This window comes from Musca domestica, unplaced genomic scaffold, assembly GCF_030504385.1.
Source record: "Musca domestica strain aabys unplaced genomic scaffold, Musca_domestica.polishedcontigs.V.1.1 2, whole genome shotgun sequence".
NCBI classification, from domain to species: Eukaryota; Metazoa; Arthropoda; class Insecta; order Diptera; family Muscidae; genus Musca; species Musca domestica.
In genome coordinates this window covers 24,567,950-24,587,083 of record NW_026712249.1, presented here as the reverse complement: position 1 = coordinate 24,587,083, position 19,134 = coordinate 24,567,950, and the positions used below count along the sequence as shown (strand labels likewise).

The 19,134-nt window shown below is 37.7% G+C and overlaps 2 protein-coding genes across 2 annotated transcripts; both read right to left on the bottom strand.

The window, feature by feature from the left end:
* Positions 1–1,413: 1,413 nt before the first annotated feature.
* LOC131802226 (homeobox protein 5-like) lies at positions 1,414–9,900 on the bottom strand. The gene is made up of 2 exons (XM_059122009.1): positions 9,759–9,900; positions 1,414–3,128 (listed from the first exon to the last, which is right to left on the bottom strand). The coding sequence occupies exon 2, from the start codon at positions 3,125–3,127 to the stop codon at positions 1,862–1,864; it is 1,266 nt and encodes a 421-aa protein (XP_058977992.1). The 5' UTR covers position 3,128; positions 9,759–9,900; the 3' UTR covers positions 1,414–1,861.
* On the bottom strand, positions 3,167–8,122 carry LOC131802172 (uncharacterized). The gene is made up of 3 exons (XM_059121760.1): positions 6,406–8,122; positions 3,779–3,960; positions 3,167–3,352 (listed from the first exon to the last, which is right to left on the bottom strand). Exons 1-3 carry the CDS (start codon positions 8,120–8,122, stop codon positions 3,167–3,169), a joined length of 2,085 nt encoding a protein of 694 aa, XP_058977743.1.
* Positions 9,901–19,134: the final 9,234 nt, after the last annotated feature.

Genomic DNA, 19,134 nt, shown 5'->3' with positions numbered 1-19,134 from the left:
GGGAAATTACAGATTTACAAGTCAAGTCATTTATTAGACCCCTTGACACAATAATTAAATCTGTCGAACTGTGACACTCTTCTCAAAATGTGGAGCAGTCAATCCGCTCTGCCACAGCTGATCCCCTCGGGTTATTACCTAGGACGAAACGCCACAACTCATGGTGAGCACTGAAATCCCCTAGCACTAGGCGGTTATTGCCTTCCGAAAGCGGATTTATATTAGGAAAACAACGCGGTTTGCAACTATTAACCGGCGGGATATACATATTAAGCACCTCTACCTCGGCAAGTCCACACTTGAGTGCTACCCCCACACATTCCGTGTTCGGCTCAGGCGAGTTAGGTTTGTGTTTAACAGAATGGTGTAACAGGTACGCAACACTTTTCATTGAACCTGCACCTCAGGTATACGTTTAAGATATTCCTCCGATTCATGAATTCCACCATCTTAACAATTTTACTTCGGAGTCCGTTGGAATTGCATTGCAAGAATAATGTATTATGTGGAATTAAAACACCATTATGTGGCGTTAAATGATGCAGTAAAAGTTGCTGTTCTGGAGACAGCGGGGCTGTTCCATATTCTGATGACGTCTAGGAAGTTGGTATACAAGTTAACACCAGACATATTCAAATTCAACATTAGCAACCCAAAGAATTCATCAACCAAAGTATAAGCGTGTCATTTTGCTGACACTGCAGTTCCCACCGAAACACTGACAACAACATCCAACAGGCAGACAGCAACATTCCATCGCCAACACGAGCAGGTGTCCAGTATCATCTGGGTGCATGAATCCAAAGTATAAGTTAGGGTAGTTTTATTTCATTATTTACTTTGTAGTCCGGAACCTTAACCAATAAAGACGTGATTGCTTGCAGTAAGCAGCAATCACAAATTTTTAAAAAAATAAATAAATTAACATTGAATTAATTGGCGCCCGAGAGCAGGGACCTGTTTTTAAACAGGTACTCGAAACCCGAAGAAAGGATTTCCGACAAAAGTCAAGCCTTCAGGTGGCGCCCCAGTAACTTAATTGTGAAAAGGACGTAACGTTATGTTACAGCCCCTAAAGCCCGCGACGTGGATCACTAGATTACGGTAGTTTACAAATAAAAATTTTAAAAAAAGTGAAAGTAAAATAAAAACATTGATACAAGAATTGTGAAAAATGAAAAACTATTAAAGAAAATAAAAAAACTCCTGAAAAATTAAAAAACAAAGTAAATTAAATTAAATAAAAAGTGAGTGTTTGCGTAGCAAAGGGGAAAAGTGGAAATAGCACCAAAAAATATAGGAAAAGAAACAAACAATTTTTAGTATTTTGTCCAATAGAAATATTGGATAGTTTTATTTATTTGAGTGAATATTGTCGTAGAACAATATTCTTACCTTTTTTAAAATGTTGCTGAGAAAGCTCGTTGTTGTTAGGACGTAATCCAAAAAACAAGTAAGTGTCAAACAACAACGAGCAAGCCAAGATGTCGCAAGTGGCGTTTGAAAAATGTCACTCGTTATGATTTGACAGTACGACTGTATGATGAATATCACACAGTCGTACACGAAAGTCCGTTACAAATTTGAAAACGGAGTAAACATTTAAATGAATATATTCTAGTGTAAACATTGCCGCCAGCCTTGCAACATCTTGCTATGTTGCAATTTAAATTAATTACATAAAAATATAAATTCATTTTACATTTTTTTTCTTATTTAAAATTCAAATTTCAATTTTATTATTCATTTTTTCTTTGTTTTGATAATATTGCGCTCGTAGAGCAAGCGGCACATTGCCGCGCAATAAAAATTGTCGATTGGCACGGGCGAGCTCTTCTAGCGAAAGTGTCCCAGCAAGAAATCACATTGGGCATGGACCCGACAATACCCATCCAAAAATGGTAAGTTGGGCCCATGGGAATCCAGGGCTCGAGTAGACCTGGGTCTTCATAACTTTAGGGTACACTTCAGCACCCAACACCACGGCGACTCGGGACGCTTTAAAGAATTGTGGATCCGCTAGCATCATACCTTGGTAGTGCTCCTTTATCGATTCCGAGGCAGATTGACTTGGGGACAAACGACGGGTTAAATTCGTAACCCGAGCGGATACCGACAATCGTTGGGCGGAGTCGAAGGTCGAGACCAGTGTGAATTGGGCAAACCGGTCGGACCCGACTGGGATGGAGTGCAGTCGCAATGACTTGACCAGCGTATTGCAGATTTGACTACTATCTGCACATGGGTCCAGCATTGCTCGGACGGGAATTATTTTTGTGGGGGAGACCAATTGAGCGACGATAGTTGGCCCTATTGTGATAATAGGTTGGATTGCCATGCTATGTAACGTAGTTACATGCGACGAAAAAGCGGACGGATTACTCTGTACGGACGGACGTTTGTTGCTACGTGAAGACGTAGACGGACCATTATTATTAATATTATCTTTATTAATATTATTATTGTTATTTTTATTATTTGCATTTTTATTTTTATTATTAATATTATTATTATTATCTTTATTATAATTGTTTTTATTATTTTGTTGGGAAAGTTGGGCAGAAGGATGGAGCAGGTTGTGATGCTTGCCCTTGCATTGCTTGCAGCCTGGATCTTTGCGGCAATCACGAAGTAAGTGGTCCGAGTCCAAACAATTGGAACAGCACAAGTGCTTGACCACGGTTCGGATCTTCTTATCCAAGCTGAGCCTCTTAAAACGCCCGCATTGCCGAAGATGGTGTTTTTGGTGACACCAACTACAGCGGCGCTTACTGGAACCCGTTGAGCCCGCAGTTGATTTCGGCGTCGCCACTGGGTCTTTGCTGTCAGAGCGTCTATCTGAACCACCCGGTGTAATTACTCGTCGAGGAGTGGTTGGCGCAGAAGACATCCCTGCCGTAGGCTGCATTGCTGTCTCAGGCTGAATAACAGCAGCACAAGCTGCGAGAGCAGGCTCATTGTGAGTAGCGGCAGCATCAACATTGGTACCAGTGCAACAATTGGGAGCAAGTTCAATATCCGTAAGGGGAACCAAAACCATATCATCGACATCTCTTTCCTCATCCGACATGGGGACATCTTCCTCATAGTCAGGAAGAGTAGCGACCATCTTGTTTTGATTTTCCATGCTACGAAAAAAAAATAAAGATGGCGAGGAAACAAACATCTAATTGGTCAAAGCGACCAGCTTAACCACCGGACGCCGCACAATGCCATTTTCAGTTTTTACGTCGGCGACACGAACGCGACCGTCTGTACCGGGAAAAACATTGATGACCCGACCTAATTTCCAGGATGTTGGAGATAATTGTTCTTGTCGAATTACTACTAAATCGTCCGTTTGTATATCGCGCTGAGGAAATTTCCATTTATAGCGTTTATGGAGACTTTTTAAATACTCTTCCTTCCACCGTAGGCAGAACTGTTGAGTAAGCGCCTTAAGTTTTCTATACCGATTGACGATATGCAAGGGAGATTCTTGTATTAGTGGTTCCGGAGGGGATAAAATAGGAGATCCTATCAAAAAATGACCTGGAGTTAAAGCCAAATAACTATCCAGACTATCGCTCATCGGACAAAGCGGTCGAGAATTTAAACAAGCTTCTATGCGCGAGAGAACCGTAGAGAACTCTTCAAAAGTATATTTAATGTTTATAGCGTGTTTTCGAAAATGTTTTTTAAAACTTTTCACCGCAGCTTCCCAGAGGCCGCCCATATGTGGGGCACCAGCCGGGATGACCTTCCACGAAAGCTCTTGATACTGGTATGCGGAACATACCCGATCGCGACTTTCATGAACAAGTGATTTGAATTCACGCTCAAATTCTCGAGAAGCACCAACGAAATTGGTGCCATTGTCAGAAAAGACAGTCTTAGGACATCCGCGTCGCGAAATGAACCTGTGAAATGCTGCTAGAAATGTTGTCGTCGACAAATCAGAGGCAGCTTCTAAATGTATTGCTTTCGTAGAAAAGCAAACAAAAACACAAACATAACCTTTCGTAATTTTACAGCAGCGACCAGTAAAAGATTTAAGGTCAAAAGGACCAGCAAAATCGACACCTGTAGTGGCAAATGGTCGCGTTATAGTTGTTCGTTCCGGGGGAAGAGCAGCCATAATCTGAGTACAAGCTTTTTTCTTTTCTAAAATGCAAGGTTTACAATTACTAATTACTTTGCGAATGAGTGAGGTTAATCTGGGAATCCAGTATTCACTGCGAATAAGACGCAACATTAATTGATTTCCACCGTGAATGGAAATTAAATGCATTTTCTCAACAAGAAGACGAGCGAATTTACAATGATAGGGAAGCAAAATAGGATGCCGTTCTGAGTACGAGAGAGTAGGTGATCGAACTAAACGTCCATTTAGCCTCATAACACCTGCATCATCCAGGAACGGATTCAAGGACAAAATCGAACTTTTTGAATTTAAGGACCTATTGTTAGATAAAGAACTATATTCTTCGGCATAATACGCTTTTTGAGCCAAAACAATAAGCCTTAATTTAATATTTTTCAGTTCGGAGCTCGAAGGAGCTTGTCCTTGAACAATATTTTGACCAGTAGAAGGATGTATTTTGTAAAAAAATCTAAAAACGAATGAGACGACTCGTAAAGCCTTATCTAACGATGAAAAATTGTCTAAAACATCAACGAAATTTTCGAAGTAGGAAAAATGACTTTTAACCGCACGAATTTCTACATCCGTATCAAGAGCGGACAAGTCACGTAACCTCCATTCAGAACTGTTTAAACGGAGCCAATGTGGTCCGTACCACCAAATTTGTGAAGAAGCCAATTCAGCGGGCGTAAGTCCGCGACTTCCCAAATCAGCAGGATTATCTTCTGACGATACATGATGCCAAACATTTTGACCAACGTTGTCCTGTATCTTGGAGACCCTATTCGCAACAAAGGTTGACCAAGTTGACGGAATTTTCTTTAACCAAGATAGAACGATCGTAGAATCGGTCCAAAAGTAAGTTTTCGAAAATCTAATATCAATCTCAGCGATAATGGCTTTGAAGAGTTCGGAGGCCAAGACCGCACCACACAATTCTAGACGTGGAAGAGAAATCGACTTGATAGGAGCTACTTTAGTTTTACAGGACAACAAATGTGTAGAAATGTTACCATTGGAAGCAATATTACGAATGTATACCACCCCCGCATATGCCTTCTCTGAGGCATCAGAAAAAATATGAAGTTCGGCAGAGCAATCTGGAACATAATTGACCCATCGTGGAATTTGAATATAATTGACGTCCTGATACGTCTCAACGAATTTCTGCCAAGCACCCATTGTCGTAGACAGAAGAGAATCATCCCAATCGATGTGATCTAACCAAATGCGTTGCATTATAATTTTGGCTACAATTAGAACAGGTCCTAGCCACCCAATAGGATCAAACAATTTGGCAATAGTAGAAAGCACTTCTCGTTTAGTATATGTGGATTTTTTAGCAAGTGGTTTTACATTGAAATAAAATACGTCTAGTTGAGCATTCCAACGAATGCCGAGAGGCTTAGAACTGCTGGCTTCAACAAAATCTAAAAGTTTAGTGTCTATTAGGTGTTCAGCTGAAAGACCTTCTAGTATAGAACGGTCATTAGAAGTCCATTTCCGCAACTCAAATTTAGCTGAAGATAGGACACGTATTAATTGGTCTCTAGAAAGATGCGCTGTTTCTAAGTTGTGATACCCTGTCAGTACGTCGTCGACGTACATGCATTTCCGCAGGATATGCGCTGCAAGAGGAAATTCATCTTCGGTGTCATCTGCTAACTGCAACAAAGTACGAATAGCTAGATATGGAGCACAATTTACTCCAAAGGTCACCGTTTTCAACTCAAAATCTTGAATAGGCTGGTCGGGAGAATCCCGGAAAAGAATACGCTGAAGAGGCGTTTGAGCTGAATCTACTAAAATTTGGCGATACATTTGAGTAATGTCGCAATTAAATACATATTTGAATACTCTCCATCTCAGTATGAGTAGAACTAGATCTATTTGAAGAGTCGGACCGACATAGAGCACATCATTCAAGCTTTTACCATTTGAAGTTTTATTAGAGGCATTAAAAACCACCCGTAATTTGGTAGTTTGTTTCTCTGGATTAATTACTGCATGGTGAGGCAAATAGCAAACCGTAGAGTTTGCGGAAGGGATTGAAACTGATCTCATGTGATCTAAATCTATATATTCCCTAACCACCCCATCATATATTTGTTTAATATTTGGTTTTTTAAGCAGAGAAGCCTCATTTCGAATGAATTGTCGTAGACAATTTGCTCTAGAATGGCCAAGATAAGGTTGACCAAATAATTCTGGTTTTATGGGAAGAGTGACAATATATCTGCCATTAGAATCCCTTCTAGTAGTATTTTTATAATTTTCCTCACAGTATTTTTCGGCAGGAGACAAGATTGAGCGCTTTGGAACTTCTTCCAGTTCCCAAAATCGAAGAAGTGTCTTGTTAAGAGCATCTTCTTCAGAATATGCTACATTAGTAGAAAATACTCTGATGTTGCTAGAAGAAATGGGACCAGTAATGATCCAGCCGAACACAGTATTTTGCGCAATTAAAGAACCCATAATATTAGATTGCATTCCCTGTAAGAGAATTTTAGGATAAATATCAGCACCTAATAACATATCAACTGGTCTACAGTCGAATAATTGGGTGTCAGCCAAACGTAGATTTGGCAACCTGGAAGAAAATTCAGTACTAACCACAAAGGATGGAAGATTTCCAGAGATGGTAGGAACTACCAACGCTGTAATTTTCATAAGTACTGAACTATCTATGGATGAAGAAATACCAAAAGAACACAGTTTCCTCGACAATGTTGAAACAGTTTGATTAACACCTGAAACAGTTGCTTGAGTGGAAGTTGTAGAAATACCCAAACGCTGTTGTAATCTAGCAGAAATAAAGGATGCTTCAGAAGCAGGATCAATTAAGGCGCGAGCTGGATACGTCATACCCTGGTGAACAATATTCACCATAGCTGTGCCCAAGAGAACCGTCCTATTTTGTGACGTATGAAACACCTGTCTATTTACGGAACTAGATTGTTGGCCAGAAGACGTAGATGGAAGATTCGGGTTAAAATTGGCAGTTTCTGGTAGACGAGGAGCAGGAGCAGAACCGGACGGGCCGTGAGAGGATGGTGGTACATTATTTGCAGATCTGGAAACTTGAAAAGCTTCCCGGTGTAGCAAAGTGTGATGTCTTCGATTACACTTAGCACAACTATGAGTGCTGCTACAATTTTTTACATCATGACCCCTGGAGAGGCAATTAATGCAACAATGATGACGTTTAACTATAGATAAACGATCTGAAAGAGAACGATTTCTGAACTCGGGACATGATCTTAAATGATGAGACTGCGATGGACATAACACGCAAGTTTTTTCAGGAGACGAACGATTTGAATTGGCAGAATTAGTAGAACGAGAACTGGCAGCATTTGTAAAATGTGCCCGAACCTTTTTATTATCAACCTTCTTGGAATCAGCTATACCTTTGATATCTCTCAGGCAAGTTAATGTCTGAACTCTTTCCGAAAGAAAATTGTTCAGATCATTCCAAGATGATAGCGCTGACTTATTCTTGACGCTTTGTTCCCACAGTGTAACTGTTTGTTGGGGGAGTCTTTGCAGACACAAAAATACCAAAATTGGATCCCAACCGTCGGTTGGCACGTCATAAATAACCATAGCGGAAACACAACTATTAATTCCACGCTGCAAATTTTTCAAACCTGAACTTGACTCATTTTCAAGAACTGGAAGATCGAATAGAACTTTTAGTTGATTATTTACCAAAATACGCACATTATCATATGCTTCTTTCAAAGCTTTCCAGGCTAAATTGAAACTTTTATGCATCAATGGGAACTTAGAGACTATATCTCGAGCTTCGCCACTCGTTTTCTTAAGAAGGTGGCACAATTTTTCAATTTCGCTCAAGCGAGAATTGTTAATATAGACAGCTGAGAAGAAATCCCTAAAAGTGGGCCACGAAAGAAAGTCACCACTGAACACATCTATGTCACACGGAGGCAAATTAAGGCTATGAGTCAAGCTATCATTAAGTGAAATGCCATCCATGTCCCTATGACTAGAGGATTTTTGTGAAGCTTCTGAGATCGAATAGACATCATCCGCTAGAGGAGAATCTACACGGGGTGTAGTTGGTGGCTGATCGGCATTAGAATGAGGAACAGACGTTTTAGACTTATTTTTAATTTCATCTACCTTTCTATTGATGGCAGACAACACTTGCAGAAAAGCTTTATAAGCGACATCATACTTACTGTCAGCTGAAGTGATGTCCTCTGCACATGCGTCTTCCGATGTTTGCAAATAGTTTAAACATTTATCAAATAACTGTTTCACCTTACTCCAAAGTTCTTTTGCTTCACTTCCTTGAATCTCAAGTGAATAGATATCAAGGTCTTCATCCCGTAGGTCAGAAAAGTTTGCAGAGAACTTGACTAGAGCGTCAGTTGCTCGGATGAAAAAGTCAAGAGGAGTAAGCGACATTTTAAAAAATTATTAAAAATCAAGAAAGAAAACAAAAATGACGAAAGTCTAAAAACTTTTAGCAAAAAATGGAAATAAATTTGTTTCAAATTGAAAGAAAAAGCACTAATATGTGCAAATATTTCAACAATATTTTTTTCCAAAATCTCAGATTTTTAGTAAATTCAACGATAAGAAGAACGTAATTCTTCGGAATTGTCAAAAAACAATGCAAAAATAGTATTAAAATTGCGAATATTATAAAAAATTCAACAACAATTTTTCTCAGTGTAGCGAAAATACACTAAAATTTACCTCAGTGTATTGGAGCGAACACAAATTTTTATAAATTTTAGAAAAATCTAGTAGAAGAATTAACAAATCCTGCAAAACAACCAAATTTTTCACAAAAAATTAACTTTTTTCTCAAAAATAGCAATTTTAGTTAAAAATGCCGATCATAGGGTGCACGGACTGTAAAATGCACAAGTAGCGGCAACCAGTTAACAAAAAATTGCGAAATAAATTTCAAAATTTGAGAAAAAACTGGTAAAATATTTTATTATATATTATAAAATAATCTGTAAATATTTTAAAAAATAATCGATGTTACCGAATGTAGGGTGTAAGAAATTTATTTAGCTACGACACGCACCGAAATCTCCAAAAAAATCAAAAAAATCGATATATAATTTTCCACAAAAATATTTATTGAATTTTATTCTAATATCGTATTTAATACTTTCAAAACGACCCCTCGTACATTAGCGCTTGCTGTGTCTGCGTGCGTATGTATGTGCCTACCAACGTAAGCAGCGATCGAGCATCAACTAGGCACTGCAGTGATGTGTTGTTGTTGTTATTTTTTATGACCACTCAACGTTAGGCGAATGGTAGTTGAATTGTTATTGCACTTTTTTTCTTATTTTCTTTTGTTTCAATTTTGTTTTTTGCAATATCAATCACTTTAATATTCTTCTTTTTAGAATAATAACAACACAGATCACTGGATATTAGTTGATGCGCTTTGTTGGTATTTTTATTTTATTTTCGCGTAACGAAAATAGAAATAATTACATACATACGTATATTCGTATGTGAATATTAAAAGCGAACAACAACACTGCGCGGCACTGTTTGGACGACCGTAGGTTAAGCGATTTTTTTGGTTTTCTTTTGAAATAAATGTAACACTTCGCTCACTAAATTGCACTGTACGTACCTGTTTGTAATTTTTGTTGATGTTTTGATGAGGAAATGTTGCTTCTGCTCTACGTATTGACGTAGTCAAACCTTTTGGGAAAAAAAGCAGAAATCCTTATTATTTCTTGTTGCACTTATCCGGCTCGCAATGGACCAAATGTTTGCGTAGCAAAGGGGAAAAGTGGAAATAGCACCAAAAAATATAGGAAAAGAAACAAACAATTTTTAGTATTTTGTCCAATAGAAATATTGGATAGTTTTATTTATTTGAGTGAATATTGTCGTAGAACAATATTCTTACCTTTTTTAAAATGTTGCTGAGAAAGCTCGTTGTTGTTAGGACGTAATCCAAAAAACAAGTAAGTGTCAAACAACAACGAGCAAGCCAAGATGTCGCAAGTGGCGTTTGAAAAATGTCACTCGTTATGATTTGACAGTACGACTGTATGATGAATATCACACAGTCGTACACGAAAGTCCGTTACAAATTTGAAAACGGAGTAAACATTTAAATGAATATATTCTAGTGTAAACAGTGAGAATTTAAAAAAAAAATTAAAAAAAAAAAGTATCAAAATAAAGGAAATTAAAATGATAATTACAAAATGAAAACTTAAAAAAAAAAAAAAAAACTTGTGAAAACTTAAATGCAAAGTAAATTAAATGAAGTGAGAAATAAAAGAGAAACAATTGTGAGAAATTATAAAAAAAAGAGATAAAAAATAAAGCAATTTAAATAAGTTTGAATGAATATAAATAAAAATAAAGTTAAGACAGAAATAAAAATTAAAATAAAAAAATTGTTTGAACAATATTAAATACTTTAACAATTTATAAATAAAAGTGAAAAAAATCGGACACAACAAAACTTTGAAAACTTTGAAAGGACTAAGAAAAACGATCATCTCATCTCATCTCATCTCATCTGTACTAGAAGGATGCTACTCCAGACTCTAATGATGCTGCTATTGTAAGAATAACTTTAAGAATTCAAATTAAGAACAAATTTAGTTCCTAACATTTTATAGTTATAGTTATTTGTTACCTATGAAATTTTTTTTCCCAATACTGATAAATAACATAACTTTGATAGCTCCACCTTTCCTTTTGATAAAGAGAAAAAATGTTAGAATCAGTGGATGATATTGCCGCAAAATTAAATAGAATTACGATAAATCCATCTTCAAATAACATGGAGACTCAAACAAGGGCAAACACCCTTACATCAGGTAGTTCAGCACTCACGGACAGACAAAGAAATGAAATCACACGAATGATTACAAACCTTTTGGCCGGACAAGACGAAACGTTTGACGATGGTAGTGACATACCGGTAGGAACAGTCTCCTCGAGACTGGAGGAACTGGACAAAGTTCCAGATATAGTGAAATCCTTGAGGGAATTTTCGGGAAAACCCGGAGAATTCAGCTCTTGGAGGAAATCAGTCGAAAGGGTGATTGATTTATACTCATCACTTCGTGGTACCGGGAAATACTACGCAATTTTGCATACAATTCGTACGAAAATTATAGGTGAGGCCGATACTGCTTTAGAATCCTATAGGACTCCATTGGATTGGGCCAAAATACGCAAATGTCTGATGGTGCACTACGCGGATAAACGAGATATAGGTACACTAGAGTACCAAATGAATGTTTTGTGTCAGGGGCACAGAGGTGTCACAGAGTTCTATCAGGACGTCTATCAAACACTATCTCTAATTTTGGATAAGGTTTCCTGCCTGGAATTGGACGACGGTAGTCTCAGAGCCATGACGAATACATATCGAGAGAAGGCACTTGATACCTTCATAAGAGGCCTGAACGGCGACCTTCCTAGGCTGCTCAGTGTCAAGGGTCCTACATCTCTACCAGAGGCTCTACATCTTTGTTTGAAGCTAGACAATATGGCATTTCGGAGAGATTATGCCCAGAAGGGAGGCCATAGACAGGAACCATTGAGGATGTCAACTGGTTCGAAATTTTACCCAGAATTGGCAAATATTCCGACTCATAGGCCTAGAGTATCCCCAGCTTTTCCATTTCCGAACAATTTGAATATGCAGAATCAGCGTCCTCAGTTTGGGGGACAACCATTTGTTCATCGTCCTCAGCAATTCTTTCAACGAAATCAGATGGGAGGACACCAAATCACTCGTCCTTATACGGGAACCCAGAATTTTCCTCAGAACCAATTTAGGCAATTTCCCTCACAATTTTACAATAACCAGAGTAAGCCAGAACCCATGGATATTGACAGGTCAATACAAGTAAGACCCCAACAGAACCAGAATTTTAAAAGACCTGCCCAGTTTTCGGTACAGACTCCTATGAATAAGATTCAGCGTAATTTTCATGTAAACGTGGATAATCAATACCCAGATATTGAGAACCAATCCCCAAATATCGACGATTACCGAGACAACAGTGACTATCAGCCAGTAGACGAAAATGACACAGGGAATTACGGACAACAGGATATAATACCGGACGATTACCAGGAACGTAACCCCGATGACATTCCAGCCAACTTCATAGATATGAATTTTTTAGATTAAACTGTTCCTCGTTGCCATACTTTCAAGTCAAAACGAGGGACGGGAAGACATTAGACTTTTTATTGGATACAGGAAGCAGTAAAAATTATATAAGACCAACTTTGGTCCTGAGACCCAAGTTGAATGACAATAGGTTTAGCGTAAAATCTGTAGGCGGCGATGTGGAAGTTTCACACCACACTCTTCTTAACATGTTCGGCGTCAATGACGTCCCACTAAAATTCTTCCTTCTACCTGGTTTGGTATCTTTCGACGGGATTTTGGGGAATGACAGCTTGAAGGAATTATCGGCAGTAATTCATACTTCCGAAGATTATTTCCAAGTAAGAGGTGGCAAGAAAATTGCCATTAGACAGAGAATATCCCAGAATGTTAATAGTCTGGAGCTGGAGGCTGATCATCTATCATTAAGTCAGAGGAGTTCTCTCAATAATATTGCAAGGCAGCACCGGAACCTGTTCTCAGATCCGGATGAGAGATTAACATACACCTCTGTTGTGGTTGGAGAAATCCGAACTGAAAACGAATCTCCAATCTATACGCGAAGTTATCCTTACCCAATGGCATTAAAAGATGTCGTGGAGGAAGAGATTCGTCGTCTCCTTCGGGATGGCATCATAAGACCATCCAGATCCCCGTACAACTCCCCTATTTGGGTAGTGCCCAAAAAGGAGGACAGTTCTGGTCGAAAAAAATATCGTTTGGTCGTTGACTTTAGAAAGCTCAACGCCGTCACCATACCGGATAAATATCCGATTCCCGAGGTGACGGAAGTCCTATCTAACCTAGGGGGGAATCAATATTTTACGGTCATTGATCTTAAAAGCGGTTTCCATCAAATACCCCTACGGGAGGAGGATAGACAGAAAACCGCATTCTCAATCAACAATGGCAAGTACGAGTTCACGAGACTGCCATTTGGCCTGAGAAACGCGCCAGCAATATTTCAGCGAACGCTGGACGATATACTCAGAGAATTGATTGGAAAAATCTGTTTTGTTTACATCGATGATATTATCATCTTTGGCAAGGACGAGAAGTCACACGCCGAGAACATAAAGAAAGTTTTCCAAACACTAGAGTCCGCTAATATGAAGATCCAGTTGGACAAGTGTTCATTCTTTAAACAAGAAGTGGAATTTTTGGGATTTATTGTGTCGAGGGATGGTATAAAAACCAACCCAAAGAAAGTGGAAGCCATTCTTAATTTCCCGATTCCTAAGACACTTAAGGAACTTCGTTCTTTCCTTGGCCTCTCGGGCTACTATCGAAGGTTCGTAAGGGGATATGCCGATGTAGCAAAGCCGCTGACATCGCTCCTCAGAGGGGAGGAAGGCAGAATTCCAAAGACAGCTTCCAGTCAAATTCCGGTGACATTAGATGTTTCCGCCGTAGAAGCTTTCAACGAGCTAAGAAATGCATTGGTTTCAAACGATGTGATACTTGCGTATCCAGATTTCAGAGAAGATTTTGACCTAACGACGGATGCCTCCAGTGTCGCTCTTGGAGCAGTGTTGAGTCAAAAGGGAAGACCAATTGCATTCATTTCAAGAACTCTGGTTGAAACAGAGGAGCATTACGCCACAAATGAGAGGGAAATGTTGGCCATCATATGGGCCCTCACTACCTTGAGGAATTATCTATACGGATCAAAGAAAGTTATAATTTATACCGACCACCAACCCCTCACTTACGCCATTAGTAACAAAAATAGCAATGCGAAGATGAAACGCTGGAAATGTACTCTGGAGGAATATAATTACGAATTGCGGTACAAACCCGGAAGACAGAATGTCGTAGCAGATGCTCTGTCTAGAACGGTACAGAAGGACAATAATGCTATTACTCCGATTAATTCAATGACTCCCACACAGCATAGTGCGGAGAGCTCACCAGAGACGCTTATACCCAGTGTTGAGTCACCCATTAATGTTTTCAAGAACCAGCTTCTCATAAGTGTGGATGACACATCAACGTACCAGTTCAATGTTGTTTTCCCAAGCATCCACCGACACACAATTACTGAACCACATTATGACGAACGAAAACTTCAAACAATCTTGAAGAGGTATTTGAACCCGTCTGTAATTAACGGAATCAAGGCACCCGAACAAATAATGGGAAAAATTCAGAACATTTATCCACTCCATTTTAGCCAGCACAAATGCAGGTTTACTCAGAAGATAGTAGAAGATATATTATCAGAAAATGACCAGGAAAGAATAATTATTGATACCCACAATAGAGCCCATAGGAACGACAGAGAGAACAAAACACAGATTTTGGAAAATTATTATTTTCCGGGGATGTCGGGAAAAATAAAGCGAATTATAAAACTGTGCACGACGTGTAAGAAAAACAAATACGAGAGACATCCCAATGAACCTTACCTTTGTGAGACGCCTATTCCAAATTACCCAGGTCATACTATTCATATTGATATATTCTCTACAGATAGGAAATTAGTTCTGACCTCCATTGACAAATTCTCAAAGTACGTTAAAGTGAAAATACTAGACGGAAGATCTACTGAGGCTATTAGAAGACCACTGAGGGAATTATTATTCTCTTACGGAGTTCCGAAGAATGTGGTAATGGACAACGAACCGTCTCTAAATTCCAGTTCGATATTATTCATGATGAAGGACGAATTAGGAATAAATATTTTTACGACCCCATCCTACAGGAGCGAGGCTAACGTACAGATAGAACGTTTTCATTCTACCCTCGCTGAGATAATGAGATGTTTGAAAAGTGATGGAACATCCAGGAATTTTGAGGAATTACTGGAGAGGGCTGTTAATGAATACAATCACTCGATTCACTCCACGGTGAATAGAAGACCTGTTGATTTGTATTTTGGACGCACAATTGACTTTTCTCCACAAGACATAGAGACTACCAGACGGAATATTGTTGACAAACTCAGACAGAAACAGGCCAACGACTTGACGTATCATAACAAAAAGAAACGACCAGTTAAGGATTATATTCCCGGACAATTAATTTATGTAAGCAACAACAAAAGGTTAGGAACGAAACTAAGCGACCGTTACAAAGAGGAAATAGTTAAGGAAAACCGGAATACCACCGTTTTGACCGAAAGCGGAAGGGCTATTCACAAAAGCCATATTAGAAATTAATAAAATCCTAAATTTTACAGATTGTTTCCTGGAAACGCCCTGGCTGACTTCAGCATCCTCGACTACTCGAACGCAAGACTCATTTCAATTCATAATGGAATAGCAAGGAAACAGAACGGGACATTTAAAGTAATTCATTCAATAGATCTTGAACAGTATGAAAACCTCACTCGTGAAACCGAACACATTCTGGACAAATTCGTGAACCTAGACCATCCTCTCCGTCCATTTATGAAGCAACAATTAATTGACATCAATGGACTATTAGACCGTCTGATGCCGCACAGAGAGAAAAGATCGATAGACTTCATAGGAAGTGCTTGGAAGTGGATTGCAGGCAGTCCAGATAGTCATGATTTTCAGATCCTAGAACAGAAAATTGGCAATATTTTAGAAAATAACAATAGACAGCTGATAATAAACCAATTAATTTCGGAAAGAATAACCGAAATAACTAATAAGACGAATGAAATAATAAAAAGGGAAGGGTGGAACGATGAAGTAGTATTCAAAATCGAAAGAAAACTTAATTTTATTGAAAAAGAGTTACAAAACGTAGAGTTTGCAATACAGTGGGCTAAAGCTAATATCGTCAATTCATTTCTGCTTTCTAAAATCGAAATCGATCAAATAAACACTGTTTTTGAAAAATATAATATTCCTACTTATTCGATAGATGAACTATTAACTTTTGGATCCGTAAAAATTGTTACAAATAAACGAGAAATTTTGTACATCCTTAGTATCCCTGTAACTCAAGAAGAAGTTTGTAAAGTATATTTCATAAAACCTATAAAAACTGGAGATGTAATTGATAAAATTGAATACGAAAAAATTTTGGAATGTAATAAAGAATTATTTGGAATAAAAACCTCTTCCCGCCTTTTTGCAACCAAAAGGTCCAAAAGACAAATTAGAAGAAGTAATATCATTGGAGCTGCTTAAACAGTTGAACGTAAAGAACATCGAACGAATACGATCTATGGAAACCAAAGGTACCTTAGCAGTCGGCATCGGTTGTGTTTCTGCAATAATCCTCACAACTATAACAATAATATCACTGAGAAGAAAATATGCAAAAAACTCCGAAAATAATAATCTGAAAATCGAAGATGCCCCAGGAGATGAAATAGAGATTGCGGAAGTAAATTTACCTACAACTTCGAAAGAAACTAAAACATCCAGCATTTACAATATTCATTCATTTTGAACAATCGGGACGATTGTATTTAAGAGGGGAGGAGTTAACACCAGACATATTCAAATTCAACATTAGCAACCCAAAGAATTCATCAACCAAAGTATAAGCGTGTCATTTTGCTGACACTGCAGTTCCCACCGAAACACTGACAACAACATCCAACAGGCAGACAGCAACATTCCATCGCCAACACGAGCAGGTGTCCAGTATCATCTGGGTGCATGAATCCAAAGTATAAGTTAGGGTAGTTTTATTTCATTATTTACTTTGTAGTCCGGAACCTTAACCAATAAAGACGTGATTGCTTGCAGTAAGCAGCAATCACAAATTTTTAAAAAAATAAATAAATTAACATTGAATTAATTTACATGCCTAATGATATTCGAAGTTTTTGATGATTCAACGATTTTAGCCACATTTTTATACCCTCCACCATAGTATGGAGGGTATATTAAGTTTGTCATTCCATTTGTAACACCTCGAAATACACATTTTAGACCCCAAGAAGTATATATATACTATATATATATATATATATAAATATATATATATATATATATATATATATATATATATATATATATATATCTAGCTTCCGAACGAATTGAAGTAGATTGATAAATTTTGCTCAAATGTATGTTATGTCTGCAGGACTTTTGGTATTGAAAATATTTAAAGTTCGTAATGGATAGAAAATTGTTTGTGCAGGTCCACGTCTTCGTAAAGCCCCCATATAACGGTACCTCCCGATATTCGGTATTTTGATTTTATCGACATTATAACCGATTTTTTTTAATATTGTAATGACTTATGACAAATGTTACCTACGCAGGTTCATGTCGTCGTATAGACCCTAATATAATAGCTACATTCAGTATTTTTATGATTTTAACAGAAGTTTTAACGGATTTTATTGTTTTTGAGAATTGCCAAATTCGTTCCAAATGTTCAAAAAAGTTCGGCCCAGCCGAACCGTTTTTTTACTTGTTTAATGTAATTATATCAAAATTGGAATTTGAACTTCACAACAGGTATTGCCTATTTTGGTTATCGCCCCATTTAACTGTACCAATCGAAATTCGGAACTTTAACGGTATTTTCAATGTAATTTATTGAACCTTTCTGTCGCCTTTACGACTCATGGAATTCCTCACCTTTATTGAAGAAACTAGTATATTTAACTTTTAAAGGTCGAACCCGAAACAAATTCATCGATTTGTTACATACATTGATCCGATGCCCTTAAAAATCTCCATTCGCAATTAAAGACAAATATCTATTAAATTCAAAATATTTTATTGAACTAAAAATAATCATTAAAGACAACCAAATTTTTGCAACGACGTCCTTCCTCCACACATGCATACATATAAAGCAAATTTCCATGTAAATGTGTTGGTAACTTTTTTTAAACACTCGTTTTTTATTTTCTGCGAAATTTACATTTCTAAATAAAATGAACAATAAATTTGATTGTTTACTGTGTGCACTTTGTTTATTTCCCTCTTGATACAATTCTCTAAACTGATTGTTGCCATTTCATTGCTGTTATTGTAGCTGTTGCTGCTGCTGTCGCAGAATGGAGCAACAGACAATATAAACAATAGAGAGTCCTTTGCAACAGCAGCAGACATACAAACATAAAACACATAAACATTAGAATGTGAAACATACGTTATGTGTTGGAACTTTAAATGAGTTCGAAGTTTGTATGCTCATGTGCGAGTGTGTGAGAGAGACATACACTCTTCCCCACACTCACATGTATTCTCTACCAGACTCATACAAATTTATTGTCAAAATTAATTTGGTTTCCGTTGAAAGTTGTTGGTGTTTCCAGCGTAAATTGTTACTCTTCGTTGTGTTGTTATTACATTGGCGGAATGTGTGTGTGTGTGCGTATTGTATGACAATTAGTTATAAGTGTATGCAATGTCTGTGCGGATCAAAGCCAAGTTAATTTTGTTGTTATTTTATTTGACATGGAAATTTCGTTGCGCGCAGTTGTTTTTATGTGGTTTTTACATGTGGATATGTTTTTATATAACCGCTTGAATAAAAATATCGGAAGATATGAAACATTCGGCATAATTAAAAAAAATATATATATCATATGATAGCATTAGGATTGCAGTAATAAGATATTGGAGTTGATTACCAATCTAGAAAGGGACACTATTGGAAATATTTCTATAAATATTGAGATAATTTATTCGAGCGGGATGTATATTTTTTTATTTGTTATTGGAAATTTGAAAAGAACTCCGTTGAAAATTATGGGTAGGTACCGCTATATGAGGACTATACAATGAGGTTGACCTGTATAAGCAATTTTCTGAAGGTGGAGGTGAAGGTAACAAATTCCAAATACGAAAGTTGATACAATTCCATAAAAAAACCAGTAAAGAAAATCGAAAAGTCGGGCGTGGCCGACTTTATGATACCCTACACCACTTTGCTATTTTAGTAGAGCTCCGCCTAACAATTATAAGTA

What these genes read in the sequence shown, in the direction of transcription:
- LOC131802226 (XM_059122009.1), bottom strand. Translation starts at nt 3,127, where the DNA reads ATGGAAAATCAAAACAAGATGGTCGCTACTCTTCCTGACTATGAGGAA.
- LOC131802172 (XM_059121760.1), bottom strand. Translation starts at nt 8,122, where the DNA reads ATGGATGGCATTTCACTTAATGATAGCTTGACTCATAGCCTTAATTTG. An exon ending in GTCTCCTGCCGAAAAATACT is followed by an intron (nt 3,961 to 6,405) that starts GTGAGGAAAATT and finishes TTTCTACGAAAG; the next exon opens with CAATACATTTAGAAGCTGCC. An exon ending in TTCATGAAAGTCGCGATCGG is followed by an intron (nt 3,353 to 3,778) that starts GTATGTTCCGCA and finishes AAATTTCCTCAG; the next exon opens with CGCGATATACAAACGGACGA.